Source organism: Solanum lycopersicum, chromosome 12 (genome assembly GCF_036512215.1).
Source record: "Solanum lycopersicum chromosome 12, SLM_r2.1".
Lineage (NCBI taxonomy): Eukaryota > Viridiplantae > Streptophyta > Magnoliopsida > Solanales > Solanaceae > Solanum > Solanum lycopersicum.
The window spans coordinates 4179808-4197858 of record NC_090811.1 but is presented as its reverse complement, the minus strand read 5'-3'; the positions used below and the strand labels follow the sequence as shown (position 1 = coordinate 4197858).

At 35.4% G+C, this 18051-nt stretch overlaps 4 protein-coding genes across 6 annotated transcripts; 1 reads left to right on the top strand and 3 right to left on the bottom strand.

The window, feature by feature from the left end:
• Window positions 1–166: 166 nt before the first annotated feature.
• On the bottom strand, window positions 167–4985 carry LOC101257837 (ATP synthase I-like protein). Its single transcript, NM_001328625.1, has 9 exons — window positions 4650–4985; window positions 3480–3529; window positions 3321–3396; window positions 3139–3234; window positions 2919–2999; window positions 2722–2813; window positions 2092–2187; window positions 1295–1363; window positions 167–494 (listed from the first exon to the last, which is right to left on the bottom strand). The coding sequence occupies exons 1-9, from the start codon at window positions 4977–4979 to the stop codon at window positions 356–358; spliced, it is 1029 nt and encodes a 342-aa protein (NP_001315554.1). The 5' UTR covers window positions 4980–4985; the 3' UTR covers window positions 167–355.
• Window positions 4986–6163: 1178 nt separating this feature from the next.
• Window positions 6164–9210, top strand: tft8 (14-3-3 protein 8). 2 transcript variants are annotated; one of them, XM_026028469.2, is made up of 7 exons: window positions 6164–6446; window positions 6972–7278; window positions 7393–7480; window positions 7844–7953; window positions 8033–8181; window positions 8854–8906; window positions 8997–9191. In XM_026028469.2, the coding sequence occupies exons 1-7, from the start codon at window positions 6374–6376 to the stop codon at window positions 8997–8999; spliced, it is 783 nt and encodes a 260-aa protein (XP_025884254.1). In that variant the 5' UTR covers window positions 6164–6373; the 3' UTR covers window positions 9000–9191. The 2 variants fall into 2 exon arrangements, with proteins under 2 accessions (XP_025884254.1, NP_001234267.1); NM_001247338.2 differs by having other exon boundaries at window positions 6281–6446; window positions 8851–8906; window positions 8997–9210.
• On the bottom strand, window positions 8696–11390 carry LOC101257540 (uncharacterized). 2 transcript variants are annotated; one of them, XM_010315567.4, is made up of 4 exons: window positions 11045–11390; window positions 9946–9987; window positions 9600–9866; window positions 8696–9283 (listed from the first exon to the last, which is right to left on the bottom strand). In XM_010315567.4, the coding sequence occupies exons 1-4, from the start codon at window positions 11165–11167 to the stop codon at window positions 9257–9259; spliced, it is 459 nt and encodes a 152-aa protein (XP_010313869.1). In that variant the 5' UTR covers window positions 11168–11390; the 3' UTR covers window positions 8696–9256. The 2 variants fall into 2 exon arrangements, with proteins under 2 accessions (XP_010313869.1, XP_004251801.1); XM_004251753.5 differs by lacking the exon at window positions 8696–9283 and having other exon boundaries at window positions 9359–9866.
• A 365-nt stretch (window positions 11391–11755) lies between these two features.
• LOC101257242 (ketol-acid reductoisomerase, chloroplastic-like) lies at window positions 11756–17741 on the bottom strand. Its single transcript, XM_004251752.5, has 10 exons — window positions 17195–17741; window positions 16010–16102; window positions 15280–15345; window positions 15027–15167; window positions 14218–14445; window positions 14004–14121; window positions 13790–13929; window positions 13516–13683; window positions 12874–13029; window positions 11756–12359 (listed from the first exon to the last, which is right to left on the bottom strand). The coding sequence occupies exons 1-10, from the start codon at window positions 17489–17491 to the stop codon at window positions 11991–11993; spliced, it is 1776 nt and encodes a 591-aa protein (XP_004251800.1). The 5' UTR covers window positions 17492–17741; the 3' UTR covers window positions 11756–11990.
• Between the last annotated feature and the right edge of the window lie 310 nt (window positions 17742–18051).

Genomic DNA, 18051 nt, shown 5'->3' with positions numbered 1-18051 from the left:
ATGCACTATCTTCTTACTTACTAAACACAAGAAAATACGCAAGAAAATCAATTTTTTTAATGATTGTGGAGTCCAAACCAGCTTATTCGCACCTCGACTAATTCGACGAAATGAGTTACTAGGTGAGAGTAAACTCAAAATAGGGACAAACGATATTTTCTTGTACTCCTTGATAAGTTTTGTGTCTAAAAGGATATGAACTCAACATGAAACTTCATTGTTGCTTTTACTATGCACCTTGTTCTAAAACAAGAAAATGTTGTAGTAAATATGTATATACCTTTTAGTAAACAAAATATTGAGATACAAAAGCTCATCAATCCTACATGAGACTTTGTAACTATACCTATTATAATTATGTTTCTGTCTTCTTCCCTACAATTGTCACTGCCTCTTCAATTGCTTGTGCAAAAGTTGCAATCTTGTAAGTGAAGAACCCCACTAGCATGGGTATCAACTCGAGGTGCATGAGTCCATACTCCACCGAAAGGATACTGAAAACATACCAAATCCATACAAGTTGTAAGCAAACAACCACAACTAAAGCTTTTATCCACTGTAAAAGCATCAGTGTGTGCTCCAGAACAGTCGAAGAATAGAGTCTATAAATGATTCTTAGGTTCATTTAGTAACTAACGAATTCAAGCTACTATAGAATGGTTGATAACACCCGTTCTTGTGGTATTTCAACTCTTCATGAATGAAGGTGACTAATTACTTGGTACTGAATCAGAAATTCACTTCGATTTTTGGTATCCTTGGGACATCTCAAACTAGAAACAAACACATTCATAATTTTATTTGACGCTATTGTTCTCTTCTCCATTGTTTTCCAGTATGGCTCATCCCTACTATATTTGCTATGCATACTTGTTTTTTTGATACATTTTACTTGAGCTGAGAGTCGATTGGAAACAACCCTCTACCTTCACAAATCAGAAGAGCTACGGGAATGGTTGTGCACACACCACCCTCCCCGTACCCTGCTTGTTGGGTTACACTGAGTATGTTGTTGTTTTAGTACATTAAATTGAAATTCAAGTGTCAATAATGTTCCTCAGCTTGCTAAGTTTCGTTTTTGTTCTTCGTCTTAAGTGGTTAACTTCTAACTTTGGTAGACCAAAAGATGTAACTGAATCTTGAAAGTAAATGGTGAATAGGAGAAACTGAAGCTCCTTCTAACCATCTTCAATTTCTTCATCCGCGCAGTAACATTATAAGAGAAGTTTCCTTGCGATAATTATTCTATCCGCACATGTTTTAACGAAATACAGTGATAGTGGAAGATCCTTACCCATTCCACCGGTTATAGATCATGACCAAAACAACAGGAACCAGTAGCCTTGGCTGCCCAACCGCTCCCCTGCAAGTAAAGCTTTCTCGTAAGTTAATTAATCAGAGATCAAACTAGTGCCTTATGGCATATGACTACGGTTCCTATGTCAGTTAGGGATTCAAGAATGATTCATGTTGTAGATTTCTATTTACCTACCCGTTGTTGCTTAATAGCTTAAAATCCTGGAATCAAGAAATTATCCACATTGAAACAACTATAGTATAGCTGATCATGTACACTTCTAATTTAAACCCTTTCTTTGATATGACTGTCAAGGGTTTAGGTCTAAGAATCCACAATTAACAATGATGAATCTGCTCATTTCCTCAGTCGCAAAATAGTTCGGTTGGCTATATGAATCGTAAACATCTATTTATTTCATTTGAACATGTTTATGCCAAATTACCTCTGATATAACATTACTCATTACTGGTCTTGTAATCATTTTATAAATTACTATAGCATAGCCCTCTTGTTACACTCCTCCATTTCAGACATCCAATTCAAATTACATGTGTTACAAATTCATTTATAATTTTAATTACCTAAAACAAGCTCTGTCTAATGCCATTTCAACTTCACTCTTCTATGTGGGGCAAAATTGCAGTGTACACATTTTGTCTTACTTATACTTGTATTAACTCAAAAAACCCTCATCTCTGGGGTACTTCTTTATAGTGGACAGTAAAAGGTCATCAAAATATTGGAGATAAACATGCACAGAAAGAGCCATCAGCTAAAGATTAAAAGCATACTTGATAAGCGCTTTGGGTCCATCTGTCCTTAGAGAATCCACACTGTTCCCCAACATACGCATGTACATCAACGATCCAAGTAGCCCAGCACCATAACTGGACAAATGGAAAACGTAACATTTTATTAACACCAAACATATGCATGCACATGATAGAACCAAGTGGCCAAGCATCGTCAATGGTCACAGAAACACATAATATCTTATCAACATCAATTTTAATAGCTTCATGGAAGATGCGCAGATCACCCACCAACTTAATCCAAAAGACTGTTCAATCCTTATAACAAGTTTGAAAAAATTCGATAAGCAAAACAGAAATAAAACAGTCACGACTTGATAAAAGATATACAAAGTATACTAGAAGATCATTTGGTCATTTCATTGTATAAAATGGCTATTTGTTCAGTAACACTATCACCTTTTGAAGGATAAAAGAAGCAAGTGAAGAGTTGCTTCATTCACAAATATTATTAACATTAGAAACAACACGGATCAATATACTAATCAAAGGAAAGCTAGTTTAATCGATAAGGGGTTACGTTAAACTACAACATCACTTGATCAGACCATACATTCATCCAGAAGAGATTGAAAATAATTAGAACTTCTAGAAAGATAACTAATTTACCTTGCTGCAATTTCAGGAGAATAAGAGACATAGGCTGAAACTATGCCAACACCACCAATCCTAAGGGTGAGTAACTGTAATTTGTCCTTCAACTGCAGAGGAAAGAAACACAAGTATTTTAGATGTGTGAACTTGTACAAAGTCAACAGATCTCAGTCAAGAGTATGATTCATGTGGAGAAAATAATAAACATGTACCTTAAGATACTGCTCCTCTGACTGAGCAGCCAAAATATTTGGGTCCTCTTGTGAACGTCTTGTTTCTCGGAGTAACACTTCCTGAGGGATGGATAACTCAGCATTATAAGGTCAAGCAGCATACTTTTATATCTCAGGAGGGAGACATTTTGAGCAAAAAAAAAAAAAAGAAGTACCAAATTTCAAGAAACGAATTCTTTAGGCAATTCTAGAAACATACACTGCCTCCAGTTGCAGCCTTTGCAGCCCTAACCCACTTCTCCTGCTCGCGTCGTGTTGGTGCTGGTCTCCATTTTTGAGATGCACTTACACTAGCCTGAAAACTAATTTCAGCTTGAACAAAGTCTGTAAAAAGAAAATAATGCCAAATAGCTAAAGCTAAGTGTCTGAAAATTGTATTACTTTATTTTCCTCGACTTCAGCATCTAGCGTAGGTTTTGAAGGGGTTATAAGCTTCTTGGTTAGGTCAATTTCCATACTGCATCCTCCAATGCAATCACATTAGAGGAAGAATGAACTGATATATATCTATTCAAAAGAAAGGTTAAAGATGAATCCCACCTGTCAAGACTCATAACTCTGTTTAAGCTAAGAAATCCAGATGACTCTTCCTGTTAAGATCAAAATGACATAGTGACAAACAAATCAAACAAAGATCAAAATGACATAGTCACAAACAAATCAAACAACCATTTTAACAGAAATGGTATTAAGCAAAATGCCGAATTTTACCCTCTATAGTAGTATAGAGCTTCTTCAGACTAACACAGTACACAAACAAATCGTAGTTTCATGCAATTTAATTTTAATAAAGAAAAAGAACTAAAAGAAAGGGAAGAAAATCATTTGATGACCAACATTGGTGGAAAGCTAGGGACTATCAAGGAAAGATTCCTCAAAAGACAAAACAATTGACTGCAGGCAGCACAACAGAGAATCCTTAATGTAGTCCAAATAAAATTCACTGAACTCCAAACTACTCATACTCAATTGTTTGAATTTTCAGTAACCAGTACATTCTATTCGGGCCTATTTTATTCCAATACTAAATGATTCATCCTTCAAGACTAATCAAGGATATAATACAACTACCAGGTCATCTAAATTGCACACTTACCTTGAACCAAACAAAGAATCTCCCCAAGAAAACCAGACCTAACTAAGGTTTGTTCCGTTTGGAGGAAACCATTTTCTAGGAAATGCTTTCCAATTTTCTCTTGTTCGGTTAGTTAAAATTTTTGGAAAATATTTAATCTAGGAAAACAAGTTCCTTAAATATAACTTCACTAATAGAAGTAGGGAAAACAAATTCAACAAGTAGCATTCCACATTGATTGTGTCCTTTTCACCCTCCAACACACCTCATCTTCACCCCCACACTCCAACCCCGGTACGACCTCCCATAAATCTATCTAGCTTACATACAAAAATGATCTTAGGACAATATTTATTGTTTACACGTTGAAAACAAGAAAATAAGTATAAAAACTCACTTATTTTCCTGCAAAATCTTTTCCATAGAAAACATTTTCTTTCCTACGGAACACACCCTAAGTGCATACAACAACTAAGTTAAGACAGCTCAATTGCCTTAAAAAACTTGATAAGCTCCTTGCTCCTAAATTTTTCATATTATCAAAACACCATGGAATATGACAAAATTCAAGAAAATACTAAACATTGAAACAACAAAAGCAAAAAAGATCAATATAAGTAACATAAAGATTGTACCTTTGCAGGAGAAAAGCGAGAGACAGTATCCTTTTCTTGAGGGTCCTGAACATACTTCTTCATACGACCCATAAATTCTTTATTCCAAATAAAATCATCAGAGGTAAGAGGATCTTTATCCTCACCCCAATACTTCCTTAGCTTAGTTGTAGTTGGTGGTCCTCCATATTCACCTGGTGCATCTCCAGTAGACCATTTCATAGGCTTTTTTTTGGGAAGAATCACTTTGGTTGGTAGTTTCTGTGTTGGGGATGAATTGCTTGCAGATTCTTGAGATTTTGGTGTGGCTGTAGAAGTCACTGAGAGGTAGTAGCAATTTAGAACAGCCATTTCTTTGTTTTTTTTTAGGATGGGAAAATATGTGTTAAATGATCAAAATGTGTGTGTGTGTTTTTTTTTTTTTTTGGTTTGGAAAAAATTAGTGGAAGGGGAAAATCTGCTTACATGGACCATTTAAGAACAATGATTCAAAATATTACAATAAATAAATAAATAAATATATATTTTTAAAAAATAAAGGAAAATGCACAAGTACCCCTCAATTTATATTCGAAATCTCAGACACACACTTATATTATATTAAGATCTTATTATTCCTGAACTTATTTTATAAGTAATTTTCTATCATTTTTCGATCTACGTGGCACTAGCTTTAAAAAAAAGTCAACCAATGTTGGATCCACAAGATAGTGTCACGTAAGCCGAAAAGGGGTAAAAAGTTATTAATAAAATAAAATTAGCGAGTAAAAGAATTTTAGTTGTATAAGTATATCTTTGAAATTTCGAGCATAAGTTAAAGCGTACTTGTACATTATTTCAAAAATAAATTATTTTTAGTCATGTCAAAAATTATTATAGATCTTGTCAGGCTATATGAAACAAATTTCCATAGGTCGCCAGAAAAATTACTACTAATTGACTCAAGTGTGAAAGATTTTGAGGAAATTAATCCTTAGTCGATTAAGTAAATAATTTATTTTCAATCAATCTAATCTTTCAAGAGAGACCATGAGTTCACATGTTTCAATTTTTATATGACAATAAACAACAACATATAAATGTCCTCTTATAAGTAAGGTCCGTAGAGAGTATTATATACATAACCTTATTCTTATTTAGTTAAAGTAAAGAAACTTTTTTCGATTGACCAGTAAATTATACCATCTCTATTTTGGTATATTTGTTCCATACCAGAGCTCGGAGAAGGAAACAGATATGATGGCCCTACGATGAATCTGGACATATAAGAGTTCCGAATCGAATCTCTTTATAAGGAAGATTTTTTGTCTCATGGTAGCCTGCTCCAGTCGACACCATAATATCAGATTGGGAAGGAAGATCAGAATTAGAAATTGATAGAAAATTATGAACTAAGTATAAAATTATCCATTCATTTCATAAAATGAACGAATATTATTAGAAATTTCAAAATAGTATAATCGATAAATATTGTTAAACCGAGTGAATATTAATATGAATGACTATAAAAGAATTGGGAATAAATTATAGAAAACAAAGAGTTGAAGATAGGAAAAGCACATTTTACTCTATCTACAAGCCCTTCTTTTGATATATTTTCACTCTTGTTGTGCGACTGCTGAAAAATCATTTTCAAGTAAAAAGAACATTTTGTAGCTGCTACACATCAAAAAAGGGTGAAACAAAAGAAGAAAGAAGATAAAAATCTCCATTTTTTTTTTTCAACTCAAAGAGAAGATCGGAAAATGGCTTCATCCAAAGAACGTGAAAGCTTGGTATACATCGCCAGGCTTGCTGAGCAAGCTGAACGCTACGATGGTTAGGGTTTTGTTTTCTTCTTCATGTAAATCAAATAGATGATTTTTTTAATCTTATTATATGCATAGATCTAAGTTTAATGTATATGTATCTTTAGTCTACTTGCTTAACTAGAATAATTTTAGCAAAAGAGTTGATAATCAAAATAGCAAACTTCATTGCTTCGAAATTTTAAGTTTTAGTTAGTTGCTAAGGTGCCTTAGTTTAACTGGTAAAGTTGTTTTGAGCAGAAATGATTTTGCTTACCATAGATCCTTATGGTCTGGAGGTTGATAATTAGCGTAGAAGGTTTGAATGAAATCGGGCAATAGAGTAGTAGTTTTATTCTTGTTTAGAAGGAAGTCGGTCTATTGGAAACAACGTCTCTACCTTCTTAAGATAGGGGTAAGATAAGGTTTACGTACATTCTACCCTCCCCAATACTAGACTCCACTTGTGGGATTACAGTGGGTTTCTTGTTGCTGTTGGGTGTTCATAACAGATTCACTGTTGATTACCTTTGCTTAAGTTTTTCGTATGTTACAGAGATGGTTGATGCAATGAAGAATGTTGCGAATCTGGATGTTGAACTGACAGTGGAGGAGAGGAATTTGTTATCTGTTGGTTATAAGAATGTGGTTGGATCTAGGAGAGCGTCATGGAGGATCTTGTCTTCCATCGAGCAGAAGGAAGATGCTAGAGGAAATGAGCAGAATGTGAAGCGGATCCAGGGGTACCGCCAAAAAGTAGAGTCAGAGCTCACCGACATTTGCAATAATATCATGACTGTGATTGATGAGCATCTGATTCCGTCATGTACTGCTGGTGAATCAACTGTGTTTTACTACAAAATGTGAGGCTTGGTGTATTGTTTGTTTTGAGTCGAAAACATTGAGTTTGTTTTTCTGGAAATTAAGAACTTCATCGGTTGTTCATTTTAGTCAGTTTGCTTTATCTTTGGGTGCAGGAAAGGAGATTATTATCGATATCTTGCAGAGTTCAAAACAGGTGATGACAAGAAAGAAGTTTCTGATCTGTCTTTAAAAGCATATCAGGTATGCAATTGCTATAAACCTGTAAGAAGACAATAATCATCTCGTTTTCTGCTAAACAAGAAGACACTGATACATATTGTCAGTCGTATGTTTGATTGTTTCTAAAGTGAACGCTAGCATAGTTCTGCTAAGCAGCCTTTACATTGCTGTTGGAATTAAGGGCTTTTCCAAATGGAATTTGGTGGCATTTTCAAGATCTTAACTTCATAACACTTTAAATATTATGTAGAGCCTCTTTACCTGTCCCTTTCTCCCGTTCCCGTATCTTTCACGTTTTAAGTATAGTGTTTGTATTTGTTTTCTTAACATGCATATCGTATTTCTATCTACTTCCACTTACTGGTCATTCTAAACTGTGTACAGACGGCTACAACTACTGCAGAAGCTGAATTACCAATTACCCATCCCATCCGGTTGGGTTTGGCTTTAAATTTCTCTGTTTTCTACTATGAGATAATGAACTCTCCTGAAAGGTTTGTGCGGTTTTGTGTTTATCGTAGTTTATCCACACACATTCTTCAATCTCAGTTGATTATACTCTGTTTTCTTCAGGGCTTGCCAATTGGCTAAGCAGGTTTTTGATGAAGCAATATCTGAGCTGGATAGCCTCAATGAGGACAACTACAAAGATGGTACCTTAATTCTGCAGCTTCTTAGGGACAATCTCACCTTGTGGACGTCTGACATTCCAGAGGATGGAGGTATGTGCCTGTCTTGATCTCAAGGTTGCTTTGGTGCTTACATAATCCTCATAGCTGGTTCATTAACTTTCTACCTGCTCTTTTCTCCTCGTAATTGGATGAGAGAGATCTTTAGAAGAACTAGTTCATCTGCAATCTTTTAGATGACATTCAGTGTGGAATGCACTGTACTGTTACTCTATTATTTTCGGGAATTAGAACACCAGGCAGCAAAAATATAAGTTTTAGGCATCCCTTTTTGTTTGATCGGAGAAGGAAGGAATCAGGCTTAGGAGATATTAATATTTTGTAGGACTTCTTTCCTTGTTCATACAGTGTTTTATTAGACATTGGATGTTTACTAAGGTTATATTCTTTAGGCATCAGAATAATTCCGACGGCTGCTCCTCTACTTGTAATTGAGGCGACCTTAATTGACACTGGTAGTTTCACACGCACTTCATTTGAATGTGCATTTGCAGTTAGGAATTGTTGCCTTTAGAAAGGTTTTATGATTAATATGAAGCACATATAGTTTGAGTTGACAAGGCTATAACAAAGATCCTCATCCTCCATGACACTACAATAATTCAACTGTATTGAATGTAATATTGTCCTATTTCACTATTAAGAGAAAACTTCAACTTTACATATTATTCATGTTGAATCTTTTTTTTCCGGTCCTAATAGAAGAGGCTCCAAAGGGAGATGCTGCAAACAAAGTGGGTGCAGGCGAGGATGCGGAGGTGGGTTCTTCATTCATCTTTGTCTCTGTTTTGGTATAATAAAGCTTCCCTATTCATTCTAAACCACATCTTTTTGGTGTGCTCTTGCAGTGATGATCCAAACGAGTAGAATGTACCATGCGTATTTGATTAAAGAGGCCGGTGAAACATCTGGTGGATTGTTTGTCAAGTGCTAATAGATAATTGTAAGGCACACCAACAAATGAATAGATACTTGTTTATTGGATCCGTCTTGCTGAAGATTGTTTTCACATTAATTGATGAATGCATATCATTTGATTTGCATCCCCATTGTTCTTTTCTCAGCGTATAGCTAGTCTTTCAGTATTGAAATGATTGGTTTGCTTGCTCTAGGTATATGTCAGACGACTACACACCTAAAGAAAAGAACATGAATGCAATCAAACCATAATTTTAAACATTACTATGAAATAATCAAGGAAAAGGTTCACTTCAGGCTCGAAATTAATATTTTTTGCGCATAGATTGTACTACAATTTGGATCAACCATGACAGATTATCAATCAAACTATGCATCAAAACAAGCTAGTCAAGTTCAGTTATTACCATTTTGTTCTATTTGGACTTATTTCATTTTCAATACTGGTAATCCTAAACCATGAAGAAAGCCAGATGCATATTCTTCTTAATTTTGTTTTCTCATTCCAAGTAACAAGAGTTAACTGATCGAACCTTTGGTTTCTTCGTTGGTGGTGGGATATTTGGGATTGAAGAAGCTGTAGCATTAGTCTTTGCCTGGCAGTGATCTGAGCCATTGACTCCAGTAGAGAAACAAATGGTTTGCAGAGAGGTGACACAACACTCTTGCCAATTGAGATTAGTCAGGTCTTTGATTGCTTCATCGAGAGTAACGAAAGCTTCTGATGAGATCTCCTCTTGTAATGTGGAGCGTCGCAGGTCTATTAACTCCATTGTGTTCACAGCATCGGCCAGGACTTTCTGTATATTTTAGGAGGTTGAAGAAATCAATATTTGATCAACAAGATTGAAAAATTGCGTAGTATGAATTTGATATGACCTTTTGACGCTTGCTTTTCTTGAATCCGTGAATGCTGATGATCTGCAAAAAGCATTGACACATAAAGAGAGGATTATTCTCACGGCACATAACACATAATCGAATTCCTATTCTGTTCCGAACTCATCTTTTGAATAATTTCACTCAGTTGAATCATTAGTCTTCGTTTTCAAGCCGGAAAAACAATTAGGAGAAACACATCCGACTATCCGAGTAAGCAATACGGATAAACACCAATGCGATAATGATTATTGAATACTGGGGAGTAATCTCTACATAATCAAAGTTTCAGAGAGAACGAGAGGTAACTCATTAAGACAAGCACTAGTGAAATCGAGCTGCATGTTACTATATTGAGGTTATTCTCTAAGGTTACTAGATTTAAGTTACAAATTCAAATCATGTAGCTACTCTGAAACAGAGATTGAATTCCAATTCTGTTCCGAACTCATCTCTTCAACTTGATATGGTTAAAAATTCGAGCAACACATATCAGGAAATTGACTATACAAACATCCAAATGAACATTAACAATAACAATCTCTAATTTCACAGAGTCACATCATTAATCTCCTATTCGTACCGGAAAAAACACCTCCGAGTAAGAAATATGGATAATCATCGAAGTAGTACTGAAATAAATCAAAACCAGCAGATCTCCAGCCACTCATAGAGAAGGAGAGATACCTCACTGAGATCAGCAACAGTGAAATCGAATTGCGAGTTAATTACATCGAGAAAGGATAATTCTCACGGCATATAAAACAGAAATTTTGTTCCAATTCTGCTGTGAACACATCTCATGAACTTGATTTGGTAAAAATCGAGCTAAGCATACAATTAAAACATCAAAATGATTACAAATGATAAGAATCTCTAATTTAAAACGGTCACATCATTGATCTCCGATTTCATCCTATAAAACACCTCCAAGTAAGAAAAAAATACGGATAAACATCAAAAAGTACTGATATACACCAAAACAAGCAGATCTCCATGGTTATTATCCGTGAATTACGATCTGAAACCACACTAAACAAATTACAGTAGATTAATATCTACATGTACAGTTCGCAGATTCAGAGAGAAGCAGAGATACCTCATTGAGATTAGGGATAGTGAGATCGAATTGCTTTTTGCTGTCAATGAAATCGACGTACTTCTCTACGGTCATCTTCTGTGATTTCTTTTTCATTCTGAGTCTACTTTCCACCATTTGCATCTTCTCTCTCTGTTTCTCTTAGTGATCTCGACTGTGTTTTTCAGTGGTGAAAATTTTGAAATATTGAGCTCATCGGGGATATTTATACTGACTAGGAACGTTAAACACGTTAAAAGCATTTTAGTATCCAATTTCCCGCCATTGTAGTGGAAGCAAAAACACGTTAAAATTCAATGAAAATTACGCAAAAAAAGAAAATATTACACTCCAGAAAAAAATACATGTTCACAAAATACTCTAAGTACATATGTTATATAACTTCTGGCTGAGAAGGTGGGATAAAATAATTCAAGTTTGATGAGATAATGTGAAATATCTTAGAATTAAATTTGAAATAAACTTTATATTATATTTTATTGATCTCCGATTCCGTTGCTGCTGCGGGGCTTTACTCAATCATAATTTCAATATAGGTCATCTCAAACACTTTGAATTTTCTAAAACTAAAAACTTTTTCCATAAAGAAGAGAATGTTTTTGACCTCCCAACTGGTTGGCCAAACAGGCTCTGAATTAAATTAACGTTCTCAACACTGTTCATACAGTTAATTTAAACCTTTTGATTGAGAAAACATATTAATACCATGGCTAAAGAGACTCCAAACTGAGTTTTTATTCAGTTAATCTGCAAAAGTACATAAAATTCCATAGTACAGAAAAAGGTTGTTTTTTTTTTTACCAACAGAAATATAAGTAGATCTCCTTACACCCCAAAAAGCACAGCATACAGAAACGATCTCTACCTTTGAAAATGCTCGATCAGACTAAACATGGCACTGCCTAATGCCATACTCATTCTCAATAGAAATGACAGACAAAGAACCTTAGTTGACAGTTTGTCTGAGCTCGGGACGGACAAAGTCAGCATCTGCAGGAACTGAAATGTCGACAGTAGGTCTCAATCGGGCACAAACTTCAATAGCTTCATGGACAGGATCACATACGAAATCAGTCATAAGGGCCATATTGATTGGCAGGTTATTGTCGACTGCCACCAGTGCTTGCTGGGTGAGATTGTAATCAAATCGAGGAGCCCACTTTCTAGATCCCAAACGCGCTGTTGTAGAGCAATTGTCAACCATGAAAGACACTCCACGTGCATGCATGAAAGGATTCAGGGAATCAACAGACTCAATGACACTTTCGTTTATGATCTCTGAGTAAGAGTGGCCTTTCTTCCTCAGAACCTCAATCTGTTAACATTTACCAAAGAACAGAGTGTTATAAACAAGCAAGATCTAGATGCTCTCACACTACTAATCTAACACCACAGGTTTTGAGCATCCATAATACCATCAAATTCAGGTACAGAAGCAAAAAAGAAATCACCAGGACAAGGGGATTCGGCTAAAAATTACATTGTATATCTGAGATTAAAATTATTCTTTGACGTGTATACCGTAGATGTTGAATCCTCTAGGCTTCTTTGCGTGCTTACTTCTTTTAAAGAAAAAACAATAATGAAAATAAGCAAAAGAGAGCTGAGGGGGGAGGGGGTGTTGTTCATCAAGCTGATCTAAACCTTGTCAAGTAGTGGGGAGATAGGTAAAAAGTGCTTGTAGCTAGGAAGAGAAAGAGCTTATAAGAAGAGAAGGATTTTGAAGAGATCTAAGTTGACAGCAGCTCAAGATACGCGCTGCCATGCCCTCCTTTTACGATTCAAACATTATAATAAAACCAACCACACAGATTGAATAAAAAAAAGACCTGAGCCATCATCAATGCGACATAGACACCAGCAGTGAAAGGATAGAGAGGACCCAGATCACCAGATGGCCGTGTTGCACGAACACGCTCACCAACTTTCCACATCCTTGTCTGGTCTATTTTGCCCATTGGGAAAGCTGGTAACCCCTCTTTCTCCTGTATGTACAAAAAAATAAGGTTAATATCTTCATCTGATAATAGGTATTACACTTTTCCATAATGCTGAAGAAGGGATACACAATTTCTTCAAGTGATCAAAGTAGTTATAGGGGAAAAGCACCACAAGCTAAGTAGTATAGGCGATATAATCTCTTTTTTTTTTTTAAATAAAATAAAATTAAAACTAGGCTTAGGACCCATTTTATAAATGGTAAAAAATCCGCATATACAAAAAACAATGGGCCAGGTCCAGAGGTGACCAGTCCAGAAAATGACATCAAAGTCAACAAAAAAGAAATCACACAGAAAAGGAAATTATGGATTTCATTTTGGGGAAGAAGCCAAAATTATACAGGCGGCATTATCTAGTTTCCATCATGGAAGTAAAAAATTAATGTGCCTCCAATGAAGGGGGTGCAAGAGAGAAAGAGAGGAAAAGAGAAACCAATTGTTAGGAAACTTAATGATAAAGAATCAACTCACAGAAAAGCGGCGACCTGCCAAGACAACACTCCTGATCTCACTACCTGTTGCAACATCCTCATAGCACTCATACAAGATCTCCATGCAAGGGTAATATGAAGCACTATATGCAGTCGCGAACACCTTCTTGCCTTCCGCATCCAATGAATTGTATAGAGCTAACATACCCTAATAAACATGTAGAATAGTTTCAAGAACAATTTGAGAAGTTATAAAAGTATCTTGCTGAACATAATAATAGACCAAATCAGAAGACTGGGAATTCAATTCTGACCTTTGTTGATATTGTCCTCGAAATGTTTCCGGTTATGCACTCAACAGTATTCTTGTATGCAAGCTCTTCACTCATTCCATTTTCCGTGTACCTTCTGAACAAAGACTCGACAATGCCATGGACAGCACCAAGTAATATACCTAATAAGAAGACCAATGGACCTCAACCGTACTAATTTAGTAAGTGAAAAAACAGACTTTGGAAACACGCTAACCTCGCTCGCCAAATATATCGCTTCTGTATTCCTGTTCCAGGGTGGTTGCAAATGTAAAGGGGGAACCAAGGGCAACTGACCACCCAAGAGCAACATCAGTGGCTCTTCCATCTATATCCTGTATGTAGCGAATAGTGTCACATCTCATAGAACATAAAAACAAAGAGTTTGAAAGAAAATAGATGAGGATGAATTATAAAAGACTGCAGGAGACCTGGTGAACCGCAAAACTTGCATTGATTCCAGCACCATTGATTTCTTTTCCTTGTACATATAATCTCCGGACAGACGGGCCCATTCCCTTGGGACATACAGCAATCACACTGATGTTCTTGGGAAAGTCAAGGTCCAATGACTGCAAATGGCCGAGAAGGAATCCATGCGAAAGACCAAGTATGCTATTTGGTTTCATGTGAGAAAACACTTCTTCATAGTTGTCAGCCTGCAAATACATCAGGAAATTCAAGTGGTGCAGCAACGGGCACTACCTGCACACTCGGTGAAGGAATACACTGTCTGACAAGCTATCAATATTACCATTTTCTTCAGGTATAATGTGAGTGTGTGGCTTGGTTTGATATTTCATCCTTGGGTAAATTTTTGTAAAATTTCAGGTCATACATGTTGCCAAGTTAAATACTCCAATGAATAATGTCGAAGACGTGATTCTGGTAATAATCTATGTTTCCACTAACCAAAATAAAATGAGTTGGATTTAGGATGTTCAAAACCTCACCAGAGAAACCCTAAAGTTTAGTGGAAATATACCTAGTGTGCTTTCCATAGTCACAAATTAAACAAACAAAATCACATCTAATCACCACTGGTGGGAGCAGAAAGCACAAAGCTATATCTTATGACTAAGCAAAACTAAGTTTGTCATTCTTGGGAAGAGTAGAGGCAAGAAACAAGATATCTAGCATTCCAGGAAAAACATTGAACTATGAGGTCAAGGGCAGCCTTCACTAAAATGTATTACCAAGTTTTCGTGAAAAGAACATGAGGCTAACACAATGTGCCTACCTGAGCTGCATCAGAAATCAAAAGCAGCACTAGATCGCTTCCGGAGATAGTTTCATACAAGTCTCCCAAGGTACCATTTTCTTCAGTAAACCCAGCTGCACGAGCCTCAGCAAAGGAGCGAGAACCCTTTCTCAAACCAATCTACATGACCAAAATTCATACCTCATAAGTTGCAAGACTAAGAATTTAATCTTGTATGCAAACAAGATAAACTTCAGCTTCAATCTCTAATAAAGAAGAAATGAAATATTACCTTAACGACTATATCAGAATTTGCTTCTGCAAGAGAATCCCTCAAGTTCTGGGCTTGAGCTGGTCCCTACCAAAAAAGAAGGGTTACTTTTACAGAAAGTTGTGCAATTTTTAACCAAAATAATTCAATGTTGATTATTACTATATTTGCATGAGATCACTTTAAAACAGTATTAAGATATATTTTGATAATACCTTCTGTGTTAATGATGAAAAATAACAACATAACCAATTATTAACAGAAGTAGAGTATGGGAAAAAAACAAACTTTGAATGGAGGAAGATATATCTTCTCGAGAAAACTACACTAGAGAAACTTCATCAGCAACTATGCTAGAATTAGTATGAAGAGAAAATACTTGGTGAGAACATATATGGTTTTAGAGAAGTCAACGAAAAGAGTAGTTTGAAGCTGCTTTCATCAGGTACATCCAAAAAGATGTAGCTTTCCAGCAAAAATAGTAAAACAGAGGACTTCTATGTTATAGAATCTAAAAAAGATACCTTCTTCTCTTCTCCTTTCAATTTCAAAAAAAGATATATCTTCTCCAAAATTTTGATTAACTAAACTCTAAGTTTCAGATGGAAATATTCCCTCTTCATTGAGCTACACAACAAACTTCCTCTTTGCATTAACTTCATTTTCCAATAACTCTCAGAATGGAACATTATACAGATATCAAAATTGAATTAACTGAATAAAACCAAAACCAAAACCAAAGAAACTTCACCTGAGAACCCCAGCCAATGACTCCAATCTGCTTGATTCCCTTGAATGCATCCGGCAACAACTTGAACAAATCTCTCCCTCCTTTCACAATGTACTACACCACAATTCCAACAATATACATTACACATCAAAGCCGAGAACTTTCACATATAGAAATAAACATTTTCACCATTGATACACCAACAAGAAAGACAATACCATTACTCTCTCCGTCAAAAGATTGTGTTTTATGGTACTTCTACTGAGTTTTCTAAAATGTCTAATGCTTAAAGGTGTTTGTTTGAAATTTTTGCTGATTCTTTTTTGAGAAAAAAACCACAGTATCTTTTTGAGAAGTAACTTCACACTAAAAACTCAGAAATCTTTTTAATGAACAACTCTGACTATCCAAAAACACATTTCCTTTTTGGACAGATTATTCCTTATTCTTAAAGATTTTTGGGGAAAAAGGACAACTTGTTCAAACCTCCTTACATATTATTCCACAAAACAATAAGAAGTGATCTACATTTAGAAACAGACATCCAGCTACTCAAAATCAAATGGAAAAAAAATTACACTCTTTCTTAAGTTATATAAAAAGAAAGAGCGAAGTATCAAAAACACACCTAAAGTATTTCGATTTTCCAAATTTCATGCCTGAACTATTATTAGGCATGCTAGTTTCCCACCAACTATATATCAAAAAACCCCTCAATTATCATTTTTCCCTTCGCCTATGTTGATATTTGAGCTTAGAAAATGGAACAATAATTTGATAGTTGAGGTGTGTTTAGATTTACGGTTGGTGATAGTACTGATAGGAAACTCGCATAACTAATAGTTATCAAGTACTCCCTCCGTCTACTTCTATTTGTCCCGTTGGACTTTTCGAAAGTCAGACTAATTTTCAAAGTTAATTTAAATAACATTAATTTAATATTTTAGACAAGAACTATACTATAAGTACTATAAATTGCAATTTTTTGCATATCAATATGAATTGGTAAATTTATGTTAGTCAACTATGATGATTATAAGTGTATATATGAAGCTAGAATAACTGTCACACTTAACCAGTTTTCAAGTATATAAATATTACATCTAATCTTACACCGAAAATTAGATGTCACCATACTCTAACTACATCATTCTTTCTAAAACCGAGTTAATAAGTGAAATAAACGTAAGAAGGGAAGAGATTCACCTCGTCGTGTCCAGAAAGGGTAACTTTCTCCTTCTTAAAAACAGACGTTTCAAAATCGAGAGACATCGGTGCCTTCACAGCAGCAGGAGCAGCAACCATACGAACACTAAGTGGTCCGCCGGAGCTAGACACATTGTAGGAGTAAGATTTAGCTCTGAGAGCCTTAAGCGACAGAGAAGAAGTAGAAAGGAACCCTAAGTTACTGGAAAGAGCACGCTTCAATGATTTGCTTGAGGAAGAAACGGCCGAGGAAGAGGAGGTGGAAATGGCGAAAGAAGTAGTCGCCGGTGTCGCCATTGTTGCTCTGTTGAGGTGCCGCCGATGACTGTGAAAAGTGTAGAGAGAGAAAGTGGAAATGAGGGTCACGTTTTTATGTTTGGATCAGTATTGCTAGGGTAACGATATGCAGCATATCCGAATTGAGAAGTGGCGACATGAAACTGTGATTCTTAATGCCCCTCACATTTTAGGGGTCGTTTAGTTGTTTAACATACTATATATTTTTTAAATATAAAAATTAATCACAAATTATAATGATTTACAAAACAAATTAATCGGAATGATTGCAACGAGACATATCAATACCATTTTGAACTACGAGCCTCACCCTGTTTCAATTAGATTTGTTCCTATGGGCCCGTTTGGCCATAAATTTTGTAACTAAAACTTGGAAAAAAATTTGGCAAATTTTATTTGTCCATATACTTTTTTATTTTTTGGTAAATTTTCCAAATTCCCAAATACTAGAAAAAACTAGTATTTCGGCCAAATTTCATTATTTGGAAAGTTTTAGAAATTCAATTTTTACTCTTAACTTTTTATTTTACAAAAATAATATATTTATTGACACCAACCAA

What these genes read in the sequence shown, in the direction of transcription:
- LOC101257837 (NM_001328625.1), bottom strand. Translation starts at nt 4,979, where the DNA reads ATGGCTGTTCTAAATTGCTACTACCTCTCAGTGACTTCTACAGCCACA. An exon ending in CTGAAGTCGAGGAAAATAAA is followed by an intron (nt 3,235 to 3,320) that starts GTAATACAATTT and finishes ATTAGTTTTCAG; the next exon opens with GCTAGTGTAAGTGCATCTCA. An exon ending in AGGCTGCAACTGGAGGCAGT is followed by an intron (nt 3,000 to 3,138) that starts GTATGTTTCTAG and finishes TCCATCCCTCAG; the next exon opens with GAAGTGTTACTCCGAGAAAC.
- tft8 (NM_001247338.2), top strand. Translation starts at nt 6,374, where the DNA reads ATGGCTTCATCCAAAGAACGTGAAAGCTTGGTATACATCGCCAGGCTT. An exon ending in GCAAGCTGAACGCTACGATG is followed by an intron (nt 6,447 to 6,971) that starts GTTAGGGTTTTG and finishes CGTATGTTACAG; the next exon opens with AGATGGTTGATGCAATGAAG. An exon ending in TGACATTCCAGAGGATGGAG is followed by an intron (nt 8,182 to 8,850) that starts GTATGTGCCTGT and finishes CGGTCCTAATAG; the next exon opens with AAGAGGCTCCAAAGGGAGAT.
- LOC101257540 (XM_004251753.5), bottom strand. Translation starts at nt 11,167, where the DNA reads ATGCAAATGGTGGAAAGTAGACTCAGAATGAAAAAGAAATCACAGAAG. An exon ending in CTATCCCTAATCTCAATGAG is followed by an intron (nt 9,988 to 11,044) that starts GTATCTCTGCTT and finishes TGCTTTTTGCAG; the next exon opens with ATCATCAGCATTCACGGATT. An exon ending in AGAAAAGCAAGCGTCAAAAG is followed by an intron (nt 9,867 to 9,945) that starts GTCATATCAAAT and finishes TAAAATATACAG; the next exon opens with AAAGTCCTGGCCGATGCTGT.
- LOC101257242 (XM_004251752.5), bottom strand. Translation starts at nt 17,491, where the DNA reads ATGGCGACACCGGCGACTACTTCTTTCGCCATTTCCACCTCCTCTTCC. An exon ending in CCCTTTCTGGACACGACGAG is followed by an intron (nt 16,103 to 17,194) that starts GTGAATCTCTTC and finishes ATTGTGGTGTAG; the next exon opens with TACATTGTGAAAGGAGGGAG. An exon ending in TGATTTCTGATGCAGCTCAG is followed by an intron (nt 14,446 to 15,026) that starts GTAGGCACATTG and finishes ATGTATTTGCAG; the next exon opens with GCTGACAACTATGAAGAAGT.